Below are 27,418 nucleotides of genomic sequence, written 5' to 3' on the forward strand. Positions count from 1 at the left end.
TCCAGCAATGCAGCTACAAGCTCAGTATGTGCAATCCACTCCCCAGAGACTGTTATAAACTGTCACTGTTTCCATAAAGTGCTGAAATCATGCACCACCCCAAATGCATGGCTTTAATCGATAGAAATGGTGAGTCTTTGACCCTTAGCGATTTCACACGCTCATGTTAATCCCACAAGCTCAGCAGCTTGAGCTGAAGAGTGAGACGGTCCTGTGCCTGATGCTAAGATGTCATGTTCTGTGACCACTCCATGTCAGGTTAGTTCTGCTGAATAGATTTTAGAAACAACTTCTCTGTAATCGTGTGGTTCGGCATCTGCATCTGTGGTGAGAAGTGAAGCTGAGTTCAATAAAGGGCAACTTTTAACCCTGACATTTGGGATTTCCAGTAATATAGTGTGTACATTGCTGTTGGTTACCTTCTTGTTAAAGGTCTTTTTTTTTTTACTTATCTTGACCAACAAGCAGCTGATAAATGTGTATTTTTTTCTCAGTGACACAGTTTAGTACTAAAAGCATGAGCAACCCGCATGGTCATGTCAAGTCAGTACTACCTTTTTGAGCTGTTCTAATAGAAAGAGGAAGATCTGCTGCTAATAATTCCAGTGAGAATGAGAAAAATGCTATTGGTCTTTGTCTTTTTCTATGCTTCTTTAGCAAAACAGAGGTCATGTATCCACCCTTTTTGTCTGCTTCCTGGGTGAACAGTTTGTCGGGATTTCATAATTGTAAAGTAATGGAGGTCTGCAGTATTAAGTCAGTGAAAGCTTTGTCTGCATCATTAGTCCATTGTGTCTGTTATGTGCATTCAATCCCCTCCCTTTTATCACTGCTGACAGTAGAGCCTCTCGCACGGCATAATTGGGTATCCACTGGCAGCAATATGACTTCATACCAAGAAAAAGCATTGTTTTGTTTTGTTTTTTTGTGTAGCGGATTAGATTTGGTAGATGTTTGGTTCATGCATGATCTCTGTGAACGCAGCATGAACATTCAGCCCTCCCTTAGCTGGTAATCAGATACTGGTTAATCAGGAGCAGATGTGATCTACTCCTGATCCCTGGCAACTTGCACTCGTTCCTCTTGAAGGTGGCAAAGATCACAGGCTGTTTTTAAGTATTGCAGATCGGATTCATTTCCCCTGGCAACTGCTTAATCTGTGTAACCGTTAAAGGGTGGTAAGTTGGATCCTCATGGGTAATTTGGCTTATAGAATAGTAGGGTGGAGCCTGGATGACTGTGTTCTTTCTTGTGTTACAGGCCTACGCACTGCTGCTGTGTTGTTGCAGCCTTGTTGTTGCTTTGCTGTAGTTTACTGACTGGCATTGACTGGTTCTTTGTTTTATGGTGTTTTAGTGTTAACTGTTTGTTATATCCTATTAAAAGGAGTTGTCTTTTTTTGGTTTTGTGTGTGTTGGTTCCTGTTTCTTTTGTATCTCGTTTACTGAAATTTGTGCTTTCTCTTAATTTATAGGGTTTTTTTTATTTTGCTTTAGTGGAGGCTGTTGGGATTCAGAGATTCTTTTATTGCTATCATATAATCTTCCTTATGATAAATGCATTAATAACATGTTCTACAGTATTATTTTATCAGTAATATTTCTTACAGGGTTCATATTGCATTGAATATGTTTGTCATCACATTGACCTTTCTATTTACAGGTGTAGTTATGATCATTTTATACACATTGCATATCTGTGCTTGTTTAGAGTTGATGTTCCATCCAAGAGGGTTTTAAGCTTCACTGGTGAGAGTGTCCAGGTGATACATGTTGAGGGAAGATGAGAACATAGAAGGTTAATTGCATGCATGCTTACAATACACATAAATCTAGTAGCAGGCCTGAGCGAAGGCCCAAGTGTCTTCTGCTTCTTATTTGAGACCTGCTGCAGTTCAGTCTACTTAGAGATTGAGGACGAGGGTCAATTATTAGCCCTTAGAGGCCCTGAAGCTTGAAGTCATTACCTTTAAAAGGAAGGTGTTATCAAAAAGAGAAGTTATATGTCTGTTTATAGTTATTAGAGATGTACAAGATGTACCCTTGTCTGTAAACAATGACTGGACATGATGTATTTTTGACCTGTATTGACGTGTATGTGGAGGTGTGATCCTCTATGCTATAAAACCAGAACCCAGTGTATTTTTATCAGAGCAAACAAGCCATATGCTGATGGTTGTTCTCCGTTGTCAATAAACTCATCGTTTGATTGCACTTTTCTGGAGCCTCCGTCGTTTGTTGTCTGATCTGCAGTTGATCGATCTCGCTTCAAGGCACGGCCACTTGTTGTGGGGGCTAGGCATGTGTGGTGGAATTCCCTCTGATGCATGTGAGTGTACACACTGGAAAAGAGGTATAATGCATCATTTAAGTGGCAGTGAGGATTGCAGAGAGTCCACGGGTGAGTAATTGGTGGCACCCTTGGGCACTCCTCCCTGTAGGTTGCCTCCCCAAGTGGCTGGTCTCCACCACTTTGTTTAATTATTTTACTCATGTGCTATTTTAACTAGGGCCGCATCGTTGCAGTGAACCTTGTTCTTTTAATTAATGTTTGTTAATGAAGTGTCTTGATTGACAGTTCTGTATTGCCAGCCCTGCTACCTTAGAAGTTTCTTTTCTGCAGCTCTGTATTTGCAGTTATTGTCTCAAACTTTGTTTTATGAAGTTGACCTGCCTCACCTCTGCTTGTTAATAACACGCCTGTGTGCCTTTTGTAACTGTTACATTTGCACTGGCTATTGTAATCTCTCCTGGGGTGTAACTTTCCTCCCCAGGTGGCGTTGTCACCTCCATCCAGTTACCTTAATGGGCTCTTCCTCCTTTGCGCCGCCACATTTGCTTGTGGTTTTTTGGGAGAGAGGGACGTGCCTCCGCATAGGTGACTTTCTCTGAAGCACGTCACCTTGTGACCGTTCTCAGTGAGGAATTTCAACAGTCGGTCTCGCAGGCCTGCTTAGAAGGAAAACAGATCATTAAACCAACAACATATTGTCACAGTGTCAGCCCTTCAGGAGAGATTAAATAGAGAGATTTTTATTTTATTTTATTTTCCACTGCACTGTTGAGCATCATCTTGAATATCTTGTTCAGCTTTTGAAAAAGAAGGATGTGTACTGGTGTCATGGATACTGTAAAAACCTTGGCATTTATCAGTGAAAATTACTCTGACTGCACATTTGTTTTTTTTTTGTTTTTTTTATCTGATACATACTTTTATATTCATATCTTTTCAGTTTTCTGCCTCTCTCTGTACAGTTTATTTTTTCTCAATCTGTTCATCAGCTCTCTCAGACACATGTGATTTCACTTGTAGTGTCTGTGTGTATGCTGTTGTGGAAACATCGCCTGTTTATCATGAAATGCAAACACAGCAGTCTGTTGGAGTTTCCACTCCAATGTGAAAGCAAATTCAAGTTGTATTTAACAATAGCCACATTTTACTCACTCGGGTCATAATCAAGCTATTTTTCCCTGACACAATGACGGTCAACAAGTTTACACATCAAATCACAGCCCTACAAGTTGACAGGACAGCATGGTGACAGCAGAAATGCATGTTTGAAAGATTCATACTCATTGTCTTTGTAAATCTCTTTTGCGTTGTTCAGTCATTGGAAAGTCTCCTGGTCCTGCAGATTTTATGGATCTACCACTTAGTCTGTTTACAGGTTTACTAAAAAGTCAACATGTTGTCCTGCAACCCAGAGAAGTCATTGTGGCGAGGGTTTGTAAACACCAGATGAATTCGGTCTTTGGCAGTAATATGCCCCTCAGCTTTTTCCGTTTTAGCAGCAATGTGAGAGACTGTTACCAGCCTTGCATTCATTGCACGTGCATGTCTTATTTTCACATCCCCCTCCTTCCCCTTCTCATCACCCACCATAAGTCAGATACCCCTAGTTTCCTGTTTTTCAAGACAATCCTTAACCCAACTTAACTTTCTCTTGCTGATTTTTGTGCTTCATACAGCAACATGTTAGGCATTTTCAGCCACATACAGAAAACAGCCTGTGCTATTGCTGCCTTCACATCCTTTCCATTTCCATGTCCACAGTAGTGCATGCTTGTGTCTTGAGCATTATCAGCTGTTATATTTGGACTTTTTGCTTCAGTTTTGCTTTCTTGTTAATTTTCTCAGTCGTTTCTTTTTGCCATTTCTCTCCATGTATGGCAAATTTCTCAACGTTTGACCACCTTCCCAAATCCCTTTGCACTGAGTGTTTGTTTTTGGACTTCAGGTCCTTTCACAAAGTGATCTCACAGGTGAACTTCCCAGTTTGTGATTTGGGGGGCCATCTCTCCAACTAGCTGTTGGGTGGTCTAAGCAGCTGTGCTTTGGACATATTTCCATTAGGTTCGACTTATTTTTCTGTTGAACAAAGGCGTATATCTCAGGTTTTATCTCTATGGGCATTTAGTGAAGTTGTTGCATAGTGTGCATAGGTTGGTCTCACCCACTCTCCACCCCAGGGTCTTCATCAATTGAAATTTCAGTGGTGATTCTGTCTGCTTTGGATTGGTAGGTACCTGCCTCCTAAATAATCAGAATAATCAGCTCCAAGTTCTGCGTTCTTTCAGACAAATTGAGTCAATCTGCATATTTTCCTGGATCATCATTAAAGCAGAGAAGAAATCCACTTCTCATCGACAGGATTCTTTTGAAAAATAAACTCAGTGTTGAAACCAAACTTATTTTCCAAGATCATTCACTTCATATCCATATCCAAACTATTACCTCCAACTTTTTAGCAGTCAGCCACAGATTAAGTCTGACAAAAGGAACTTCAACACCATAATTTCTCCAGAAATGTCCTTGTTTAGTGTTGTACAGCGCTGTGTCTTTCAAGAAGCCAGACTTGGAATTTTTATGTCAGTCTTGAGCAACAGTTCTCCAAGCTTTCTCAAGTTTTTTTTTTTTTTCCTTCCCTCCATTGGACACTCGCGGCTTTGTCAATCATTTTCAGTCCAATCTTTGTATCTGGCTATTTTCAGAGGAATTTCATTTGTTCACTTAACACTGATCTATGAATCATTCAAGCCACAGATAACTCAAGGGATGAGCCAGGGTTGTGTCTACACATCACAGAAAATTTTTAAAAAGAACCAGTTTGAAATGTATCTTCTGGCATTTCATTATTAGCAGCCCTTAAAAAAACCCCCAAAAATGAATAAACTCATTAAAATTTATTGCCATTTGTTTCTTTAGTTGAATACAGTGACTGTATAAAATGTTTTCTACAGTCATTGGCTGAATCTATAAAAAATGCCAAACATAACACATTTCTGCACATAATTTTTGCCCCAATAATGTGATTGCCAAAGAGCTATTAGATGAAATCTTGGCATGGTGTGCAGTATTTTCTAAAAAATTGATGAAAGTGGAGGACAAAAGAAGTGGCAGGCCAAAAAAAAAAAAGCTAAGGTGAATGAACAGTATCTGAAAAAAGATTCAGTAAAGTCCCATCATAGAACTTGAGACATGCATCTGTCCCTCCTGCTGATCCATCTACTGTTCACTGAAGCATTATAAAAAATGGTCTCAGTATAGGGGCGGCTGTCAAGTGACCATTTTAAGGAAAGGAGACATGGAGAAAAGGCTGAGGTATGCCAAATTACACAAGAACTGGACTGAAAATCAGAGGGGTTTTGGTTCAAATTTTCAATAATATTGTTACGCCTCTTTTGTCTTTATAGTGTATATAGTATAAATGAGTATTTACTCCCATCTCTGAAATAAAGGGGAGGCTCTGATTAGGGCTACAGTGAGCTTGTAAAGAAATTAATTACATGTTTGCTTGTAATTAAACACACAAAGGTGGTCATACCAAACAATGACTTTTTTTTGTTAGAATCACCTTATATACTGTGTTTCTATCTATATTTGCACATTTCAATAAATCACTGCAGTCCTAGTAAAATATAAAGAAATGAGAGATGGCTTAATACTTTGTGTATATGGTGGGTTGGGGGTTTTTTGTGTTTTTTTTTTTTTGCAGTGAACAGATTTCTTTACACTTGTGGCCTTGTGTATTATGAATGTATCAGGTAGTTGAGAGTTATGAAATTCTGTATTTTATTGTCAAAAGTGATTATCTTTATGTAAGGATACAATATCTGAGAGCAGAAAGTATTTCAGTATCTGTTAATAAATTCTGAGCTGAAGCTTAGCTGACTGTCTCACTCTTTCTCCTGTTTATACAGAAACGTACTGTTATCGGTGGATTTCGTGACTCAGACCTGTAACTTTTGGACAGACTTCACTGCGGACACTATGCTTTTTATTAGTTATTTCATATTTAAACGTTTATAATAAATGGTTATAATAACCAATAATTTATTTGGTCTAGTTCATTTATAATATACTTTAATCAGTTCAGTATATCATAACTGAACTGGACAAAAACACAAACTATTTATATGGATCAGAAAAAATATAAAACGTATGTTAGGGGGAAACCCCAGAAAAACTGAATGGCTCCTTAGTTTGGTGGAGAGCTAAAGGGGATGTTTTGTTGTGTATAGAGGGCTCAAATGCAAGGCTGGTTCAGAGCACAAACTGTAAAAGGCACAGATTTGCAGTGTTGCTGCTGGCTACAGCCCACACTAGTTGTTTTTCTCATGCAGAGTCTCGTCGCTCTTGTTCTTGTTTTTGCAGCAAGAATGTACTTTCCTGTTTTGGAGAAATTCTGCATCTGTAGCAAAGCAGACATGAACGGAAATCACAAATAAGTCATTTTAATCACCCTGACTTTGATCACTTGTGTGGAGAGGCATCCTGTCAGCTGTTAGGCATGTATGCACTGTACTTCCACATTCACATTTACCACAGAAACCATGTCCATGGCCCCCACCCCCACTTCTTTTTCTATCAAAACAGATGATAAATTTAAAAAATAATCATGTGTAGGGTCTAAACCAAAAGACGACTGATTGTTCTTTGATCTTTCAAAGAACAATGCATGTCTCTATCAAATATATGTTTTACTGTTATTTATAGTTAGTTTTTACTGTTAGTTTTCTTTTATAGTATTTTATGTTTACATCATTAAATAACCTTACTCAGATAGCCTTATTTGATTAACCCACAGATTTGTTTTTTTAATTTAAAGTAGACAAAAAAAAAAAAGCAATCACATTTCCTGTTGATATTTGTGGTTAAGGTGATGCTGAAGCTGTAAGTAGCTTTTATGGCAAGGTCTTTCAACCTGTACAGTCACCATCCTGCTTGTTATGACCCCTGGCTTTGGAAGAAGTGAGCCAGCCTTCCGTCTATCAGACCAGCTGAGGGATGGCAGACCAATCAGCAACTGATTGGGCACACCTGTGTCTTTAAAAGGCTGAAGAACATTCATTCAGGGGCTGCTGCTTTGAACTGAGCGTGCAGTCTGCCTCGTATGCTTCTGTCTGTGAGCCTTGTTTCTAAAGCCCTGTCTCAAGTGTGAGATTGTTTTGTTTGTTTGTTTGTTTTAAAGTAGCCACAATCACATTTCCTGTTGACATTTGTGGTTAAGGTGATGCTGAAGGTGTAAGTAGCTTTTATGGCAAGGTCTTTCAACCTGTGCAGTCACCATCCTGCTTGTTATGCCCCCTGGCTTTGGAAGAAGTGAGCCAGCCTTCCTTCTATCAGACCAGCTGAGGGATGCCAGACCAATCAGCAACTGATTGGGCACACCTGTGTCTTTAAAAGGCTGAAGAACATTCATTCAGGGGCTGCTGCTTTGAACTGAGCGTGCAGTCTGCCTCGTATGCTTCTGTTTGTGAGCCTTGTTTCCAAAGCCCTGTCTCAAATGTGAGATTGTGGCTACTTTTAGAGCTAAATTTAGAAAATGGTGGTTAAGGTGATGCTGAAGCTGTAAGTAGCTTTTATGGCAAGGTCTTTCAACCTGTGCAGTCACCATCCTGCTTGTTATGCCCCCTGGCTTTGGAAGAAGTGAGCCAGCCTTCCTTCTATCAGACCAGCTGAGGGATGGCACACCAATCAGCAACTGATTGGGCACACCTGTGTCTTTAAAAGGCTGAAGAACATTCATTCAGGGGCTGCTGCTTTGAACTGAGCGTGCAGTCTGCCTCGTATGCTTCTGTTTGTGAGCCTTGTTTCCAAAGCCCTGTCTCAAATGTGAGATTGTGGCTACTTTTAGAGCTAAATTTAGAAAATGGTGGTTAAGGTGATGCTGAAGCTGTAAGTAGCTTTTATGGCAAGGTCTTTCAATCTTTGCAGTCACCATCCTGCTTGTTAATATTAACCGTAAACTGGACCATGACATTTGCATAAAAATTCAATTCAATTTTATTTATATGGCACCAAATCGCAATTTAAGGCGCTTTATATTGTGTTGTCAGTAATTTTGTCAATAAAAACATAAATCTGGTACAAATGACCGAGCTGGATGATGTTTCCAAACTCATTAAAAAATTTAGAGAAAGGATGTATATACAGTTAAGCCCATAATTATTCATACCCCTGCCAAATTTTGACTTAAAGTTACTTTTGTTCAACAAGCAAGTTCTTTTTTGAGCAGAAATGACACAGGTGTCTCCCCAAAGATAATAAGACGATGTACAAGAGGCATCATTGTGGAAAAAAATATTTCTCAGGTTTTATTTATATTTTAGCAAAAAGTATCATGTCCAGAATTATTCATACCCTTCTCAATAATCAATAGAAAAAAGCCTTTATTGGCTATTACAGCAATCAAACGCTTCCTATAATTGCAGACCAGCTTGTTGCATGTCTCCACAGGCATTTTTGCCCATTCATCTTTAGCAATGAGCTCCAAATCTTTCAGGTTGGAGGGTCTTCTTGCCATCACCCTGATCTTTAGCTCCCTCCACAGATTCTCAATTGGTTTCAAGTCGGGACTCTGGCTAGGCCACTGCAAAACGTTAATGTTGTTGTCTGCTAACCATTTCTTCACCACGTTTGCTGTATGTTTTGGGTCATTGTCGTGCTAAACTGTCCACTGGTTCCCAAGGCCAAGTTTTTCTGCAGACTGCCTGATGTTGTTGTTGAGAATCTTCATGTATTGCTCTTTTTTCATGGTGCTGTTTACTGTGATTAGGTTCCCTGGTCCATTGGCTAAAAAACACCCCCAAAGCATTAGGTTCCCACCACCATGTTTGACAGTGGGGATGGTGTTCTTTGGGTTGAAGGCTTCTCCATTTTTATGCGAAATGAAGGCAACATCATTGTGACCAAATAATTCAATTTTTGTTTCATCTGACCATAACACTGAAGACCAGAAATCTTCTTCTTTGTCCAGATGAGCATTTGCAAAGGCCAAATGAGCTTTTGCATGCCTTAGAAGTGCCTGGAGAAGTGGCTTTTTCCTTGGTCTGCATCCGTGGAACCCAACAGTGTCCGTTGGACTGTCTGCCTTGAGACATTGCCACCAGCAGAGCCCAGATTCACCAGAATGGCCTTGGTGGTGATCCTTGGATTCTTTTTCACCTCTCTCACTATTCTCCTGGCCAGCACAGGTGTCACTTTTGGCTTCCGACAACGTCCTCTGAGATTTTCCACAGTGCGGAACATCTTGTATTTTTTAATAATACTTTGCACTGTAGCCACTGGAACTTGAAAACATTTGGATATGGCCTTGTAGCCCATTCCTCACTTGTGAGCAGCCACAATGCACAGCTGCAGGTCCTCACTGAGTTCCTTTGTCTTAGCCATGACTGTCCACAGACCACCTGCAGAGAGCTGCTGTTTTTCACCTGTTGAGTTGATTAAAACAGCTATTTCCAATTAATCAGGGTAATCAGGATGCTTTAGAACAGCTTTGACTATTTGGAATGGTATGGAACTTTGGATTTTCCCAGAGACTGTGACAGTTTGTGAAGGGTATGAATAATTCTGGACATGATACTTTTTGCTCAAATGTAAATAAAAGCTGAGAAATATTTTTTTCCACAATGATGCGTCTTGTACATCATCTTATTATCTTTTGTGAGACGCCCGTGTCATTTCCAGTCAAAAAATAACTTGCTAGTTGAATAAAAGTAACTTTAAGTCAAAATTTGCCAGGGGTATGAATAATTATGGGCTTAACTGTAAGTGTGCTGAAATAATTCTGTTCAGTTGAGTGCAGTTGCAACATGCTGGTCAAAAGCTAGAATATAGGAGCGCAGTTACTTGGAATTGCATTACTGCTCTTGTGTGATTAATATAGATAACACGGTCTAAAGCTTGGATTTGTTTTTGTGTCTTGCCTTCCAGAGACGCCCATGAACCCAAAAAAAAGAAGAAAAAAAAGACATTAGCATAGCGAATAGAGCCAGCCAGCACTGTCAGGAAGTGCAAGCATATTTCAGTACGGCAGTGTGACACATGCATTCAAGGGGCCAAGATTTATCTCCATGGCTTCAACAATGACTGTTATAGCATTTGAGGTAAGACTTAAAATAAGAAATGGTGACATGAATGGAAAGTTAGTGCAAATATTCTGTATGACAGCACTCAGCAGAGTTTTGTTGTAGTAGCGCGTATAATGGGAAATTCTGTCTAAATATTTAAATTGAGAACTTTTTGTTTGTTTGTTTTATTGGTTTTTTTTATACACAACCATAAAGGAATACGTAAGCTCTATTGTTATTTACTATCCGGTCACATATTCTGTAACTCCTAGTTAATCGTTATGAAGCTGACAGTCTCATATAAGACATTAACATAATGCTGTACCTTCATTTTCCAAGCCTCAGCCTCAGTTTTAAACTCGGGTTTTAGTTTAAAACAAGAGATTTTAAATGTAATGAGCAACATGTAGCTGCTGACTAAGGCTCAGCTGGGAGTTTTACATTCTTAAAACGTTCAGAGATGTAATTCAACCATTTGACCTCACAGATGTGATTTACTTAAACTGGGTGCAGAAATATATATTTATATAATATATATACATATATTATATTTATATAATATATGTATATATATTATATAAATATATTATATAATATATGTATACTGACCAGTTAAACAATAAAGACAGAATTATACTGTGATACTTCCTGTATGGAAAAAGAATGAATGATGTAATTTTCTATTAATACACATTTGATGACATACAGATTTGGAGGAAAAAGGAAATTGAAGTTAAAATAAAACCTGTATGTTTGTTATGTTATTTCTTAATACAGTCACAATCCTTTTATTAGTCTACGTTACTCGCAATAGAAAATAGACGTGTAATTATTACAATAGAGAAGTTTTCTTTATGAAAATCTGACATTTCATCAAAAGGAAGAATCATATCTGTAATATATCATAAAAATATTTATACGGGACTTTTTTTTTCAGTCCAGCAGTACAGTTAACATTACATTTGAATAGGATGCTGCTTTTGGTGTAACGGTGTTATGATTATTACACATATTTTGCATTTCTCATGATATTTCTGAAGATATATTTCCCCCAGACTTCTTTCCATATTTAATAACATTTGATTAACCACTGAGAAACGGCACATTCTACAAGACTTTCAGCTAGTTATTTAAGTTGTGTTTGTACCAGCTACTATTTTTTTTTTTTTTTTTTTTTTTTTTTAAATATGATTAGCTACGGTTGAATCACATTTGTCACATTTAGCTTGAAATGCCTTCTGAGTCATCATGAGAGGGAAGTGAAAACAATCTGGTCTATTCAGTGTTTCCTGCCTAAACATTAGACTGAGAAAACTGCAGTGGAAAAAAAGAAGTATTTGATCATTACATAAATGAGTCTGTTCACAATCCTGTAATGAGTCTTATTTCGCTTCATCGTGAAACAAAACTATTAGTCTGATCACTATCACATATACTACATACAACTGGGAATCTTCATTTGACATTTGATGATTAAAAGTAATCCTCTCTTGTATTTTCAAGCGGTCACCTGAGGAACTCGATAACTTGACCTATGACTACAACTACACCGAGTACTACAACTTCACCGATGACTACCAGTGTGAAAATGAAGTGGTCCTGCAGAGTTTTTATGGCCAGTTCCTGCCTGTGCTGTACACTGTGATCTTTCTCCTGGGTGTGGCAGGGAATGGCCTGATGATAACAGTCCTGGTGACACGATGGCGCCAGCTCCGCATCACAGAGATCTATCTACTGCATCTTGCCCTGGCTGATCTCATGCTTTTGTTTACAATTCCCTTCGATGTGGCCGACAGCGCCACCGGCTGGATTTTTGGAAATTTTATGTGCAAACTGAATGAGTTCTTGAAGAATCTGAACCTCCTTTGTGGCAGCGTCCTTTTAGCTTGCATTGGATTTGATCGGTATTTGGCAATTGTTCATGCAATTCCCAGTATGCAAAGTCGCCTTCCAAGAACAGTGCACCTAACTTGTATGATTATGTGGCTCATCTGTTTGTGTTTGGCATTACCGAATGCCGTATTTGCCTCAGTGATACAGAAAAATTCGACAGACGGACCTTTCCTGGTCTGTTACCACTACAGTTATAGTACACACGCAAGCAACTGGGTTTTGGCCAACAGTGTCTTTCATCATTTGTGTTTTTTCTTATCTCTGGTTATCATGAGCTACTGCTACACAGCACTAGTAATTACTCTGTGCAACAGCCAGAAAAGTGAAGCAAAAAAAGGAGCCATTCGAATATCTTTGCTTGTCACACTTGTGTTTTGCTTCTGTTGGCTGCCATATAACGTCAGCTTGATCATATATACACTGCGACAACAGAGTGTGATCGTGGACGACGACTGTCAATCAAGAGAAATAATGCTGCAAGTGCTTGAAGTGACAAAGAGCCTGGGTATCTCACACTGTTGCCTGAACCCTTTCTTGTATGCATTTGTTGGAGTGCGATTTCGCAATGAGATGATACATCTGCTTTGTAAACTGGGCTGCAGACGTATCTGCCTGCCTTTCCTCAGAGTCCATGGCCACAGTCGGGTATCAATTTCTGATGGAGCAACCACCAACAGCACAGTGCTCATGTAATAAAGTCCTCTAGTCCATGTGTACATGCCCTGAAAATGCCCCTCTGTATAGTCATCTTATAATACAATACTCATTGCTACTTTTAGTGTATTTTGTTTTGTTTTTTTATTTTCCACTCAAAAAAAGTTGTAAAGCTGGCCAAAAAATAGCCTTGTGTTGTTTTGTAGCTACTGCTAATCCAATAAAGATTTTATTTTATATATTATACAACACCCGTGTTCCCTTGTGAGTGTTATCAAATTACAAGAATTGACAACACAAGAACCAGAACAAAACCATGTTAGAGATCCTTATTATTCTTTTTTAAACTCCTATTAAAACACAGTTATACAGAACAACTGCAAACAATCACAAATTGCATCTTATATACAGCAAGTATATATATTATTATATATATATATATATATATATATAATTCCTTTGCACAACAGTTTGGTAGTTGGAGAAAATAAATCAATGATATTAAAACAAATAGAAATTTGAGGCACTCCTCTCCTGACTGCTGCGCTGTTCCCACAACAAATACACACATTTCTGAAATATACACATTTTACAGTTTTTATAAAATGGCTTCAAACTTGTTATTGAACAGTGTTACAGTGATTTCATTTTTAATCAGTTGTAATCCTTTTTCTCTCTCTTTTTTTTTTTTTTTTTTTTTTTTTAATTCCTCCTTTTCAAAACCACTAAAAGAATAACAATGAAAAATTCTGGACACAATGGGAGGGTAACCCAGTGAACACATTTTTTTTTTTAAAGAACTTTTTATCGAGCTGGATCAGAATGGCATATTGGTCATACCTCCGGGACCATAGCCAATGGAACTGTCCAGAGACATTCCCCGCTGTCTGAGAGACTGTGGGCCCATCATACCAGACTGTGGATGAGGTGGGGCCATCATGGGACCCTGAGGGGACATTAGCGGGCCCTGGGGTCCAAAGGGTTCCCCTGCAATTGACATGCTTCGCTGCTTAGCCTGCATCATCATAATATTCTGCTGTGCCATCAGATTTTGTTGGTGCTGCTGAGAAGGCATCATGCCAGGTCCATATGCATTGGAGGGATGGTGGAGAAGGCTGTTGGCCATCATGGCTTGTTGTTGCTGGAGTTGCTGTTGGGGCATCAGCCCTGTCCTTCCCATCATATGACCAGGGGGACACATGGGGCCCATGCCCCCAGTAGAAACCATACCCCTGGAGACCACCTGAGGAATGCCCATGCTCTGGCGTATTCCACCATGTGAGGGGTGAGGTGGTAGCTGCTGTTCAGCCATCATATTCTGTAGGCTTGCCAAGTGGGGGTTAGACGAAGGGCCACTGCTATGCGGAGGCCCAGAAGAAGACAGCTGTTTAAGGAGCTGCTGTGGCTGCTGGGATGGCATCCCTTGATGTGGATTCTGATGTGGCTCACTCTTAGGGAAATACTGAAGAGTGCTACTCGGCTTATCGGAAGGAATGATGCGGGAGAGATCAAACTCAGGAATCCCTGTGTGAGTGGGGCGTATGACTTCACTTAGATCAGGTCCTTCACCTATGGGAAGTGAGGGAAAAGAGTCTGGTGGGTGAGGGGGGCGTTGGTGAGGATGACCTTTGCTAAGAAGATGTAACTGCTGATGTGGTAGAATATCTTCATTAGACTGAGCGAAATTCTGTGACATGCCTCCAATAGGTGAGTGCATGGGCCCATGTGGTGGTGGCTGCATGCGGGGAAACCCTGTTGTCTGGGGTATAGGCGACACATTGCAGGGCCCCATTCCCTCAGGTGCTCCTCCTCCCATCATGGCAGAATTCATGGCAGGCATGCCCATTTGGTTTGGGGAAGAAAGGACAGGTGCTGAGGAATCATGGGACAGGTGCTGCTGACCTTGGTTTACAATACCCATCGGGCTTTGGGGGTCACTGTGAGGACCAATCTGTGACGTCTGGGGATTACCCATATTTCCTGGTGATATAAAAAAAAAAAAAAAAAAAAAGTTTTCTTAACTCATTAAAATTAAAAAGTATTAACTGGAGCATTATTTTATTCAAAAAACGCACTACTATAACATGAATAATTAAGCTGACAATACTTATGCCTTTTTTATGTTTTTCCTGTAATGGCATAGACAAATTACCTTACATCAGCACAATTTAAGCAAAACCTTAGTGTACTGTTCAACTGTAGAAGGTATTTAATGATATATTCCATACCTCCGATGCTGACACCAGATAGAAGAGGACGATCTGGTAGCATCTCATCATCAGAAGTAGCAATTGTTTTGATTGCATCATGGTAGAGAGGAGTTGAACTGGGAATTGCGTACTTGGACATTTGAGACATGATAAGAGATAATGGATTCTGAGATGTTGGGACATCGGGAGAGGACGTAAATGGCATACTAGGATTCATTGAGCCTGGCTGGGAAATAGGGGTAGAGCTTGAACTCCTAGGGGGAAGTGATTGGCCTGCAAAAAGAACAATGAAAAATTCAGTAATCTGACAGCAAGACAAGGAATATCATAAACCTCAGAGAAGCCAATTTGGCATCTCTGAGGTTTGTTTTGAGCGTGGATTGGAGTCTACCTGTTTCAGTGGACCCACATCCTCCATTGCCCACCATCTTTCCACTGGCTGGACCACCCGGACTCGGAAGTGGTGGTTTAGGAGACGTCCACCCTGGAGAGCTTGAAGCCAAGGCGGGGGACTTCAGTCGTGCAGGAGAGGCAGACGGAGAGTGCATCCCAAGGCTGGAAGATCCCATTACTTGGGGAGACTTCATGGAAGAAGACGAAGGAGTCCCAGCACCAGATGCAGGTGGAAGAGGGGGATGATGCCCAACAGAAGAAACCTGTGATGGTGACTTCAGCCCTGGAGCAGAGGGGGAAGGTATAAGAGGAGATGGCTCTTGATTGAGGGATGGAGACTTTAGTTGATGAGGAGGAGGCACTGAAGGAGATGTCAGAGGGTTAACATTTACTGACAGGTCAGAGGTTTGCCTAGAACCAAGGTCTGCACCCCTAAGGCCTCCGCCCATCGGCATATGACTAAGACGTGATGTACTTCCCATTTGATTAGGTCCTTGATGATCAGGCCCAAACATCTCTGGGCCACTTTGTTGAAGATACGGTCCTTCCATCTGACCTCCAGAAAAAGGACCTTGGTTTGGAAACTGATAAGGGCCTTCAGGTCCAGGGATCATTCCTTTATTTCCTCCTCTTCCATTTTGAGAAGCCCTAATTCGTGAAATCTCTCCAGTGCCAAACATCTCCACTAGAGGCCCTCCTCCATGGCCTCCTCTGAGCTTCTGAGACATCATCTGCTGTTGCTGCTGAACATGAATTTGTGGGTTCATGTTCATTGCCATGTGGCTCCCCAGAGGAGAGTCTACTAACTCTCTCATCGGAGGACCCCCTCCAGGAGAGCCCATAATATCACGTGAACCAGGAAAGTCCATGGGATCACCTCGACCGGAGGGTTGACCACGGCCCATTCCTAAATTGGGAAGATCTGGGCCCCCAAGATTATCCATAATTCTTGAGCCCATGTTGCCATGCTGTTGCGGTTTAGCCAATCTATCAAGTTCAAACCTGGAAGCACCTTGCATGTGCCGTTTGTCCATGATGCGAAACAGCTCCTCGCGTGTTAGCAGATGCTCCGAGTCACCTTGCAAGTGTTGTGGCGGCCCGCCAGGGTAGCATCCATGGAAGGGACTTCCACCACTTATATTATTGGGCATATCATCTAGCCAAATCATGCCTGGGCGTGAGGGCCTGTGGGGTCCTAGACCTTCCATTGATAAAACTCCTCCTGGACTACCAGGGAAGCCCCCTCCAGGCGGCCCTCTCGGTCCAAGAAACCTTGGGCCACGGGGTCCCTCTTGCATTTCTATCATTCGTCCATTTCCACCCATTCCACCTCCCATCATATTGGCAGGACCCCATTGTTGATCTCCAGGCTTGCTGTGGTATGGAGGAGGGGGTCCTCTCATCATCATAGGCATGCCCATGTCACTCATGATTCTAAAGTTTTGGGGATGTGCAGAAGGGTGCATTTCCTGTTGTCGCCTCTTCTCCTGGTAGAATTCTTCTTGAAGTTTCCTCCAGGCCATTTGCTCTTGGGTCAGTCCTTCTTGTCCAAGTAAAGGACCCATGTCATCCCCAGGTGAAGACAGATGGTGATGTGGAGGTTGTGGCAAGTTATGATGAGAGTCCATTTGAGGGCTGTCAAGGGCAGGTCCACCAATGGATTGTGTATGAGAAATTATTGACTGCAGGGGTTCTTCATATTTCTTCATATCGCCCATTGGAACCAAGGCTGATGATAACATATTACCACTACCACAATTTCCAGAGTTATTAGTACCGCTGTTACCTTCCTCGAGAATGCCACCCCTATCAGTATTATTATTATTTGGATTGGATGAGTTATTAAGAGCATTGTTGTTAGAGCTTGCAGGGTCTCCAGAGCCTCCACCTGATCCACTGCGCAAAAGCAGCCTCTCTATGTCTCTCAACGTCTGCAGAGAGCGCTCCCTGTGTTCCAGTTGCTCTTTGGAAAGACCATCTGTGTTTCCTTGGCCACCCCTCTGTACTGTATCACTCTGTAGGTGCGTAGCTAGGATGGAAGGACTTCCCGAGGGAGAGACACTAGAAACAGGAAGAGGCATACCCCCTGTACCTTTCCCATTTCCAGTTCCTGGGTCTGCGCCAGCAAGTGCTACCACGCTTCCTCCCTCTGACCTATGAGTGACAATGCTGTTATTGCTGGAAGCTCCGCCAGGTCTGGTCTGAGGGGATTCGTTATCAGAGTGTCCTGCTGATGATGGTGTCCCTGCAGTATGCATCGGACCCCCAATACCTGCAGAGGCTGGCCGTGGAGTTCCACTTTGGGATTTGGGGGTGCCTGTAGGTGGTGAGCTACTGGTATTTAGCTTCTCAGATAAATTAGAAAGCTTCCCTGATGGGTGGCCCTGTGGCAGAGAAAAGGACAAAGAACACAAGGCTGAACTTTTAAAATGCTATTCCTGCAGTCGCAATTGCTTTTCATATATTTTCATTAGTAGTGTGATCATCAGGCTAAATTATTTTCTATATGTGAACTTTGTCACTTTGATGTGGCTGTCTCCTGCTCGTATAGCCTACATTATCTGGCCTTCATGTATGAAATGGGCAACTACTACTAGGTGTGTCTGTCTTCTAGAGATAGACACACTACTAGTATTCATCGCTGCACCTGCAGTTTTCTGTTTGTCGGTGCCAGACAATTAATAGCACTACATACCCTTCTAAGTATTTTTTTAAAGCAGTCCTAAGAAGTGACAGACAGAAACAGGAACAGAGAGGCATCCGAGATTAAAATAACTAAACAAATTACCCTTCCCACATAGTTTGCACCTGTGGTCTTTAATGTGGAAAACACTTTTACTCCCATGTGGTTTAATCAGTTTAGCAGAAAAAAAAAGAAAAAGAGATGACTGACCTGCTCCAACTTTGAATGTGTAACGTTTTGCTGGTGAAACAGAAGGATGGAATCAGCCTGCCCTTTCATTACTGCCTCTGCAGCACTGTCAAAAAAATAAAATGGCCACTGTTAGAAGCTGATAATCTTAATCTCCATTTGAATCATTGACCTGCAAATATTTCTCACCTGTTGGCAAGGCTGGTTGTGAAAACATAGACCACTTGCTGTGAAGCCTGAGGGGGATCTGCTTTTAGCCCTGGTCCCACCCCACATCCCATTGCTGGACCTCCAGATTCGGGCATGGATCCCGAAGTCAAGCGATCAGCGCGTCCCTGGATAGGACCAGCCAGCCCTCGCTCCCCTTAGAAAAAACATAAAAAAATCAAATACATAAATAATTAAAAAACAAACAAAAAACAAAAACACACACACAGTGGTTTATTTTCTCTAAAATAGCTTGGATTTTTATTTAAATACCAGCAAATCCATGTGGCTACTAGAAATCACCACCAGAGGGCACTAAAACACATATAGTCCAATCAGTGGAGGGGATAGTGTGGCATTCTAAGCAGACATCTCTATTTCACAGTGTTTTGTGCGTGCAGGAACTCCAACAGCAAAAGATAATTTATCAGTTGAACCTCAGAGAAAATAAAACAGACGTGCTGGATGGGGGCGGGGGGTCCACTGTTGTGGTCACAGTAACACTATTTCCATATTTAGACAAAAGCAAATGACAGTGTGTTTCACCACTGTGTTGAGGTATTCACACTCACGGTGGGCTGTAGTGTGTGGCTTGTCTTCATCTTCCTCTGTGTCAGGTCCAGAGCACCATTCATCTCCACTGTACGGCTGTTTCTTTTCCAGAACACAGCGCCGCTTGCTGCGCATAACACCCTCTAGAGGATAGACAGACAGACACATCCACATTCATGCATCTGTTATACAATTTCCTCTTTACTGTTACAACTAACGGTCTAAACCCACAAATGTATTTTCCAGAATCACAAGTTAATTAACTAACTAACTTGGTCTGTTCACATGCAATGTGCTTTACCTGCTGGAAGTTCACAGGACTCCAACTTAGAGCTCAGAACAGCATCTCTAATGGCAGACTCACTTTAAAAATCATAATATGGTCAGAGAATGGTAAACTGGCTACACCATGAAGTTGTGAGTAAAATGTAGAACATGTTAATTAGGGATTATTTTTAACTAGAGCTATGGTATGCATCTGTGAGGTACGTTTTAGTAAAAACTGGAAAAATTATAAAGTGAATCATGAATTAATTTGACCATGTTTAATCCTCTGAGGTTAATGTAACCATATGTGCCAACCCTAACTCTAATCCTTTGGGAGAGCAGCACCAACCATTGCTAGCAAATGTTGTTTTGCAATATTAAACGAAAACAAATACCCGAAACCCAAATATCCTTTGAGATTTAAAATATAGCACTAAATGTGATGTAGATTATTTTTGGTTTTGTGTCCATCATTATACATATTTTAAGATGTGATAATGACGCTGTTAAACCATCTCAAACTCTTGTATATTATTTACATTAAAATGTATCCACAACATAAACATAAGCACGATTATTTTGGTGGCTTCAATTCATTTTTGTGGTGTAGGCCTTATATACATCAAACTGTTAATAAAATCCACATAAATGGACTGTTAGGATTGAAAAAAAAAACAACTGGTATATAGGTTGAAGTCTGAGCTTTCCATGCAAGTTGAAATGGCTGCGTATTGCTGCTATGCCATCTTAAATCAGTCATGTGATTTGCGCCGGCACGATTGTTAACTCCAGAAGGTTAAATCACTTCTGCAGAAATGCTTCAGCTGCTCTTGCCAGAAGCTGCACATACCTGTTCATTCTCATTCATTCTCTAAGGTGGAAAAATATCATAAGAAGCATATGAAGTCTTTTTGCTTGTGCAAAGTTTAAAATGTTGTAAATACTGAACTATGTGGTGGTTCTGGGATCTGATAGGAACAGCACCCGAACACCTCACAAGGTATTCCAGGCATGTCCATCTGGAACAAGAACACAAGATACTGAAAATACACTGGATTATATCCCTTTTGGCCTGGGAGCATCTTTAGAATTCCCTGCTTTGCTTTGACTGATACTTTCACAATGCACATCTGAATTAGTGGCACCGGATTCTGCGCCAAAGACTTTATATAAAAAATAAACCAATAAAAAAAAATATTACAGAGTTGGCTTATCAAAATAACTTGCAGGTAAACATTTCACTGGCATTTTGGCTGTATGTACATCATGCTTTTTATGTAACTGTGTGCCAACTTTATTCATCTCATCTACAGTGGTTTGAAAAAGCGTTTGCCCCCCTCCTGATTTCCTAGCATTTTGCATATGTGTCACACTTATGTTTCAGATCATCAAACACATTTTAATATTAGATGAAGATAACCAGAGTAAATATAGAATGCGGTTTTTAAATGATGATTTCATTGATTAAGGGAGAAAAGTCATCCAAACCTACCTGGTTCTCTTTCAAAAAGTAACTACTGCTCTTGTTAAATCTTGAATTAACTGTGATTATCTACATTTTTTGGAAAGTTCAGTTCCGTTTCACTAAACACATTCAGGCCTGATTACAGGCACACTTATTGAATCAGGAAATCACATAAATAGAACCTGTCTGACAAAATAAAGTACGCTAAAAGATCTCAAAAAGCAGCACATCATGTCACTATCTAAAGAAACACGTGATAAACAAAGTAACTGACATCTATCCATCAGGAAAGGGTTACAAAGCCATTTCTAAGGCTTTGGGACTCCAGCCATTATACACAAAGGGAGAAAACTTGGAACAGTGGTGAACTTTCCCAGGAGTGTCCGGCCTACCAACATTATTACAAAAGCACATCGACAACTCACCCAAGAGGTCACAAAAGAACCCAGAACATGTCTCTGTTAATATCAGCGTTCATGATTCAACAGTAAGAAAGAGACTAGGCAGAAATGGCATCCATGGGAGAGTTCAAGAAGAAAACCTCTACAGACCAAAAAGAACACAAGGCTCATCTCACATCTGCATGATCCCCGTGACTTCTGAAAATATTCTGTGGAGCGATGAAGGTTTGAGTCCCATTACATCTGGTGTAAAATTAACACAGCATTTCAGAAAAGGAACACCATACCAACAAAACATCTTGAAGGAGAATGTCCAGCCATCTGTTTATGACCTCAAGCTGAAGCACACTTGGGTTCTGCAGCAGGACAATGATTCAAAACACACCAGCATGTCCACCTCTTAATGCAGGGGTGAGGAACTCCAGGCCTCAAGGGCCGGTGGCCGGTTCTAGATCTCACCCTGGGTCAACACACCTGAATCAGATGATTAGTTCATTAGCAGGCCTCTGGAGAACTTCAAGACATGTTGAGGAGGTCATTTAGCCATTTAAATCAGCTGTGTTGGATCAAGAACACATCTAAAACCTGCAGGACACCGGCCCTTGTGGCCTGGAGTTCCCCCACCACTGTCTTAACGGCTTAAGAAAAACAAAAAATACACTTTTGAGTAGTCTAGTCAAAGTCCTGGCCTGAATCTGATTGAGATGCTGTAGCATGACATTAAAAAGGTGGTTCATGCAGAAACCCACCGATGTGGCTGAATTACAACAATTCTGCAAAAATTCCTCCACAACACGGTAAAAGACTCACTGCCAGTTATCACAAACATTTGAGTGGAGTTGTTGCTGCTAAAGGTGGCCCAACCAGTTATAAGGTTAAGGGGCAATCACTTTTTCACACAGGACCATGTAGGTTTGGATTTGTCCCCCTTAATAATAAACATTTTAATTCAGAAACCACATTTTGTGTTTACTTGTGTTATCTTTGTCTAATATTTAAATTTGTTTGATGATCTGAAACATTTAAGTGTGATAAACATACAAAACAAAAATAGGAAATCAGGAAGGGGGCAAACATTTTTCATACTATTACGTGTTGCTTGTAAAAAACATATGAGCCAAAAAACACAATTACACATGCTTCCAGATAAGCCCTATGACAATTCATTGATCATCTTTTTGACTTCAGAGCAAACTACTTCCAAATAAGCATAGGTCTGTGGTTACCCAAACTCAACCCTATAAAGTTAAAGTGAAAAAGGAAATTGCAATGACAGTACAGACAACCCAACAGCAGAGGGAGGACTGCTACCTTTTTTCAAAGTAGTAGTTACAGGTTTATCTAAGAAAAACAGTTAGTGAGGCAGTTTTTCACTGCATATTTCAAGGTCTGGCTAATATAACACATGTAGGATAACCAAATGAATCTTAATGTGTGTGTGTGTGTGTGTGTGTGTGTGTGTGTGTGTGTGTGTGTGTGTGTGTGTGTGTGTGTGTGAATGCATAAATGATGACAAATTAAAGGGAAAAACTTAAATGTTAGTGTTAGTTCTGTTCACCACCATCAACAGAACAGTGGAGAAACATCTTTTGGAAAAGCACTGTTTTACTCCTACAGCAGAATTGCAAAGAATCAATGCTGAAGCCGACTTAAGCCGCTCTAGTGGCACACATTGGCACAATACCTTACTAAAGTCCCTGTGCAGACATGGACTCCTCTCTGATAACCTGATAGCACACAAGAGTCAGTTTCATCACCATTCGGTCGGCCACTTTTCTTTAAGAATCACAACTGCAATTTTCCACAATCTTCATGTACCACTTTCAGAATGGTGCAAGTCTAAACCCATGCCACTGAATTAACTGGAAGACTCGCACAAGATTATGATCATGTGTGTATTATGCATCTTAAGTTGCTCAACAATAAACATCACAGTTTGAGAGAATGCTCTAAAAAGTATCAACATGAGTGTATCGTTCGCCTTGAGGCTCACGCTTCTAATTTCACAGTCTAACACCAGCCGAGCTAATCTCTAGAAAGCATCTAAACTACTCCTTTAAGAAAAAAAAGTGTTACAAATGTCTAACTTCACACTTAAGTCTTTACAGCAATGACAGAATCTGTGACTTTATTGAGTTTTTACAGCAGGAGCTGTGGCTACTTTGCTGCTTCCACATCAGAAAGCATCAGAAATTGGTTAAAGTTATACCCAAAACTGAAACAAGATCTAGCATCTAATTACACTGTGCTCACCTCTTAAAACTAATCTGTCCCACATAGTTGCATCTTAATAATTCTTATGGCATATCCCATGTGAAGTGGCCACTCACCAAAGTAGCTATCAAAGTAATCAAAATACAGCTACTATGGTTAGGAAACTTGCGTCTTATAAAAAAAACATCACTTGATGAACTGTCAAATTGTCAAAGCATAATATTGCAGTAGTGCTATGGATCAATACTGTGGGTCTGAATGAATCCACCCAATCTTTCATTATTTCCTCTTAGCCTCTGCTGTTCTGTGTACTGGAACCACACTTCATCCCTGAGTGTTTTTATGTGTGTTTGTGTTAATTATTAATGTATTGATACATTATTGTGTTTGCATATTCATACTGTGGGGACTCCCCACCCTTTTTGGGGTCAAAAAGCAAGTTCCCATAATGCAAATCATTAACTTTGATAAGACAATTTTGGTTCTGTGCATGTGTGTGTGGTGTTTGTGTATGTGTGCATGTGTAAGGTTCGAGTAATGCACAGGAAGCCCAGATGAGTTTCACAAAACACATGATGAACTCTTAAAATAGCACTAGCAAACAAATGCAAATCAAGCACTTTGTACTGAACCACATGAACAAAAATATTTACACTCATCACCTCCTGTTTTAATAGTATCCTCTCTACTATTACTAAGTTGTCACAACCACATGAGCTTTCTTGCTCTCAGAGCACTACAGAAACCCCAGATGTTTTTTCATCTGAGACACGTCACTGCTGTGAAGGCATGGCGAAAACAATCAAAAGCCAGGGGGAAATTCTGATGCTTCAGTGAAAGGTCAGGGCATTTCAGCATGAGAGAAAACAAGTTCTTCTGTCCTCGGAGTCCTTGTATTCACTTCCTGCTGTGGAGGAGGTGAATGCACGTAATCTGGTATTTCGGGTAAAGATCTGGCTGATAGGGACGTAAAGGAAATGAACTTATGCATAATTAGAAGAAAACAGCACTCACTAAAGAGCACCCTCTATATATTGATACATGTCTTACCCCCTTTGGCATCTGTCTCCAGGACTGGAGGAACAGCATTTCTTAATTCACCAGAGTCAATGGAGACGCTTCGATCCCGCTTGGTTTTGGTTTTCAGCATCCCTCCAGTGCCACTCACTGATTGGCTGCCAACTTTGAGCCCAGGGTTGCTCAGGGACAACTGGCTGGTTTTGACTCCATGGTTGCCAGAACCAATGCCCTTTGAACCCAGGTGGGTAGCAGATCCTGGCTGCTGCTGCTGCGCCTGCTGATTTACGCTGGGTATTTGGGATCGGCTGTCACCGGTGACCTGCTTGCCATGACTGGCCAGTTTATTGTCTGGGTGCATTTGAAAGGCTGGTGATTGAGGTGAAGGTCTGGTAAGGAGAACTGCTGGGCTGTTAGTCAGTGGAGTCACATTGCTTACAGGCGACACTGATGGAGAAAAGAAAAAAATCATAGTGATCAGTATTTCAGAGGCTGGTTCTGGGTTAGGTCTTTAAACCAAACTTAAGCCGTGTTCACTCACCTCATCTCACCTAGACACTCAGCTGACACATCGCCATGCTGGTTTTCAGGATGCTTCACTGACCACACATAGACCTAGGGGACAGTAACAGAGGAATATCATCAGCAGAGGCAGAGGGCGACCTTTACAGCTAACACTGTTAGTTATGTGTCCTCAACCTGTGGGTCAAAGTCAACGTCAGGAGACAGAAGAGAGAGAAAAAGCCAAAGACTGATAACAGAGCAAGGCCAAAAACACACTGAGGTAACTGTCTCTTTAAGGCAAAGAGTGCAAAACTGAGTTTGAGCTGGGGGAGGGACCCGAAACTCAGAAGTAGCTCAGTAGCAGTGCTTAAGGTCCCGCCCTCCACCAAACACTTTGCAAACCGCAAAAACTCCACCACATACAATGCTGTTTAGCAAAAACCCTGTTTCCCTCACTTAGACACACTCATTCCTGTTTCACACTTGAAGCACAAAACAGATAAAATAACTACTCGATACTAACAGATTTTATTTTTGGACTATTTAGACGCCCAACCAAATCTCAAGACATCATCAGTACTATCTACCTTTGCTTTAATGTAATTTAGAGTGACCAAAGATCCCAGGTAATGAGGCCCTAATCCTAGACTTTCAATTATTTTCTTTACAGAAAAGGTTAAGGTATAACAACAGCCTTTCCCCAAGCAAGAATGAAGCTAAATATTAGTAATGGAGGACTTCAAATCAAATCTGCTGCTGCAAGCTGGCACCCTTTTGCCTATGTCCATAACCTCAAGTTTCTGTTTTTAATATTTGCTACTGCGGTGAGCTGTTTTTGGTGAAAAATATTTTATGCATTCTAAAAACTAGCTCTAAACAAGCAGACTGAGCTCATCCCATAAAAGATACCATAAAAGCATTAGTTCTTCAATATTTGCAGGTTTCAACATTAGCTGGTCCAAAAAAAAAAAAAGTAAAAAAAAAAAAAGTTATCAAACTCTGTTTAAAACAAACATCTAGGCCAGATCTTTGGCTGACATCAGGCAGATCCCGTGTAAACACTTCTGACTGATGACACAATCCTAGTCAATCAGGTCAGCTGTTCCGCTCCAAAAGAACCATCTGTAGCACTCACTCACCTTCACAGGTAATGGTAAACACAATGCTCCCATTAGTCATTAACCAACACTGGCTCAAGTCAGCACAGGAGGGTGCCTTGTTCACTGGCTGAGGATTTCATCATTCATTAACTCAAACAGGGACAGTCAGACGTTGCAACTGTTGACAAAGTATGACTCACTGCTTTGTGCAACACAAAGGGGAGGCAGACTAATCATATGGTGACAGGCTGACCTTCAAGTGGACACTTATGAAAAGAAAGAGCCAGCTAAAATGAATACCCGTCTAGTGGTTATCAAGCCAACTCTGTCATTTATGCTACTGCTGGCATGTTGAGGGGAATCAAGGCAATAAGGGTGCAGCTTAAACTGGAAAAAGTGGAAGAATTGAAGAGTCACTGAAGTAAATCTTGTGTCTCACTTGAACACTGTAAACAGTTCAGCCTCATGCTGCCATTATCCGCCACTTCTTGCAACATATATGGATGTCTACTGTAATGTTGCTTGTGAGTGGCTGCTTGAAAATGAAGCCTGTCTCAGACTGAATGGAGAGAATTGAGTTTACATTCTGTTACATGGTTACGCTATAATAAATTGATTGAGGCTTCAAAGTTTTTCAATGTATTACCAACAGGAGAACACAATCAAAAACAAACAAAATAAAAATATGATGTAAAAAGAAAACAGAAAAGTTGTCCATTTGAAGCCTTTAAATTCTAAAATAACAAGTTCACATCACTATTACAGATTATTTCTTGATAGCATATGTGGCACAGATGCTATCAAGTTTTTAACCTTATTAACATGTCCATCTGTTGCTCTTGATACTGTATGGTCAAAGTCAGATTATTAACTATTAAGCTGTCAAGAAAGGCTGAGCACTTTCACATAGAAACTACAGTGAACAGCCATAAAAAAAGCTAAGAAACCAACCTTGTTAGGTTGTGGGGTGGGGCTAACGTGTCAAAGTTAGTGAAAGAAACTCTATAAAATACAAGCAGCAGATGAGCAGTTTAACAACATGGAAAAACCTCAAGTTGTACATCCGTACTCATTTCATTTCAGCTCAGATTGAGTATGTATCATAGACCGTATAAAACATGGATGTAGCTTCATGGTTGGAAAAATGAAGCCAATGCTGAAGCGCCTTAAACCTCTTGTCTATTTGAAGAGCATCAGATGGCGATAACTGGTTGCAAAAAGATGGTCCTGTGGACATCTACAGGGAAAACTGCTTTCTTGACCTCTGTAAACACTTCCCAGCTGAGTTTATAGGCTCAGTCACTCATTTGGGGTCAC

General features: G+C 40.7%; 2 protein-coding genes across 10 annotated transcripts in view; one reads left to right on the forward strand and one right to left on the reverse strand.

The window, feature by feature from the left end:
* Positions 1-121: 121 nt before the first annotated feature.
* cxcr5 (chemokine (C-X-C motif) receptor 5) overlaps positions 122-27,418 on the forward strand; it is a 63,484-nt gene continuing 36,187 nt past the window's right edge. The window contains exons 1-3 of one of the 8 annotated variants that reach the window (XM_025897826.1): positions 122-258; positions 10,216-10,388; positions 11,856-13,148. In XM_025897826.1, the coding sequence (XP_025753611.1) occupies positions 10,356-10,388; positions 11,856-12,938 (1,116 nt within the window). In that variant the 5' untranslated portion in view covers positions 122-258; positions 10,216-10,355 and the 3' untranslated portion in view covers positions 12,939-13,148. Of the gene's footprint in view, positions 259-1,030; positions 1,179-7,157; positions 7,174-7,349; positions 7,525-7,984; positions 8,179-10,215; positions 10,389-11,855; positions 13,149-27,418 lie in introns of those variants that run through there. The other 7 variants (XM_003450207.5, XM_005455090.4, XM_019367733.2 and 4 more) reach the window with 7 other exon arrangements.
* The window catches only part of bcl9l (bcl9 like), a 28,265-nt gene continuing 14,410 nt past the window's right edge, over positions 13,564-27,418 (reverse strand). The window contains exons 2-9 of one of the 2 annotated variants that reach the window (XM_005455092.4): positions 25,039-25,112; positions 24,531-24,944; positions 19,154-19,276; positions 18,564-18,738; positions 18,396-18,480; positions 15,501-17,886; positions 15,128-15,382; positions 13,564-14,879 (exon numbers count right to left, since the gene is read on the reverse strand). In XM_005455092.4, coding sequence (XP_005455149.1) covers positions 13,717-14,879; positions 15,128-15,382; positions 15,501-17,886; positions 18,396-18,480; positions 18,564-18,738; positions 19,154-19,276; positions 24,531-24,858 — 4,515 coding nt within the window. In that variant the 5' untranslated portion in view covers positions 24,859-24,944; positions 25,039-25,112 and the 3' untranslated portion in view covers positions 13,564-13,716. Of the gene's footprint in view, positions 14,880-15,127; positions 15,383-15,500; positions 17,887-18,395; positions 18,481-18,563; positions 18,739-19,153; positions 19,277-21,553; positions 21,668-24,530; positions 24,945-25,038; positions 25,113-27,418 lie in introns of those variants that run through there. The other variant, XM_019367731.2, reaches the window with a different exon arrangement.

Source organism: Oreochromis niloticus, linkage group LG14 (genome assembly GCF_001858045.2).
Source record: "Oreochromis niloticus isolate F11D_XX linkage group LG14, O_niloticus_UMD_NMBU, whole genome shotgun sequence".
NCBI classification, from domain to species: Eukaryota; Metazoa; Chordata; class Actinopteri; order Cichliformes; family Cichlidae; genus Oreochromis; species Oreochromis niloticus.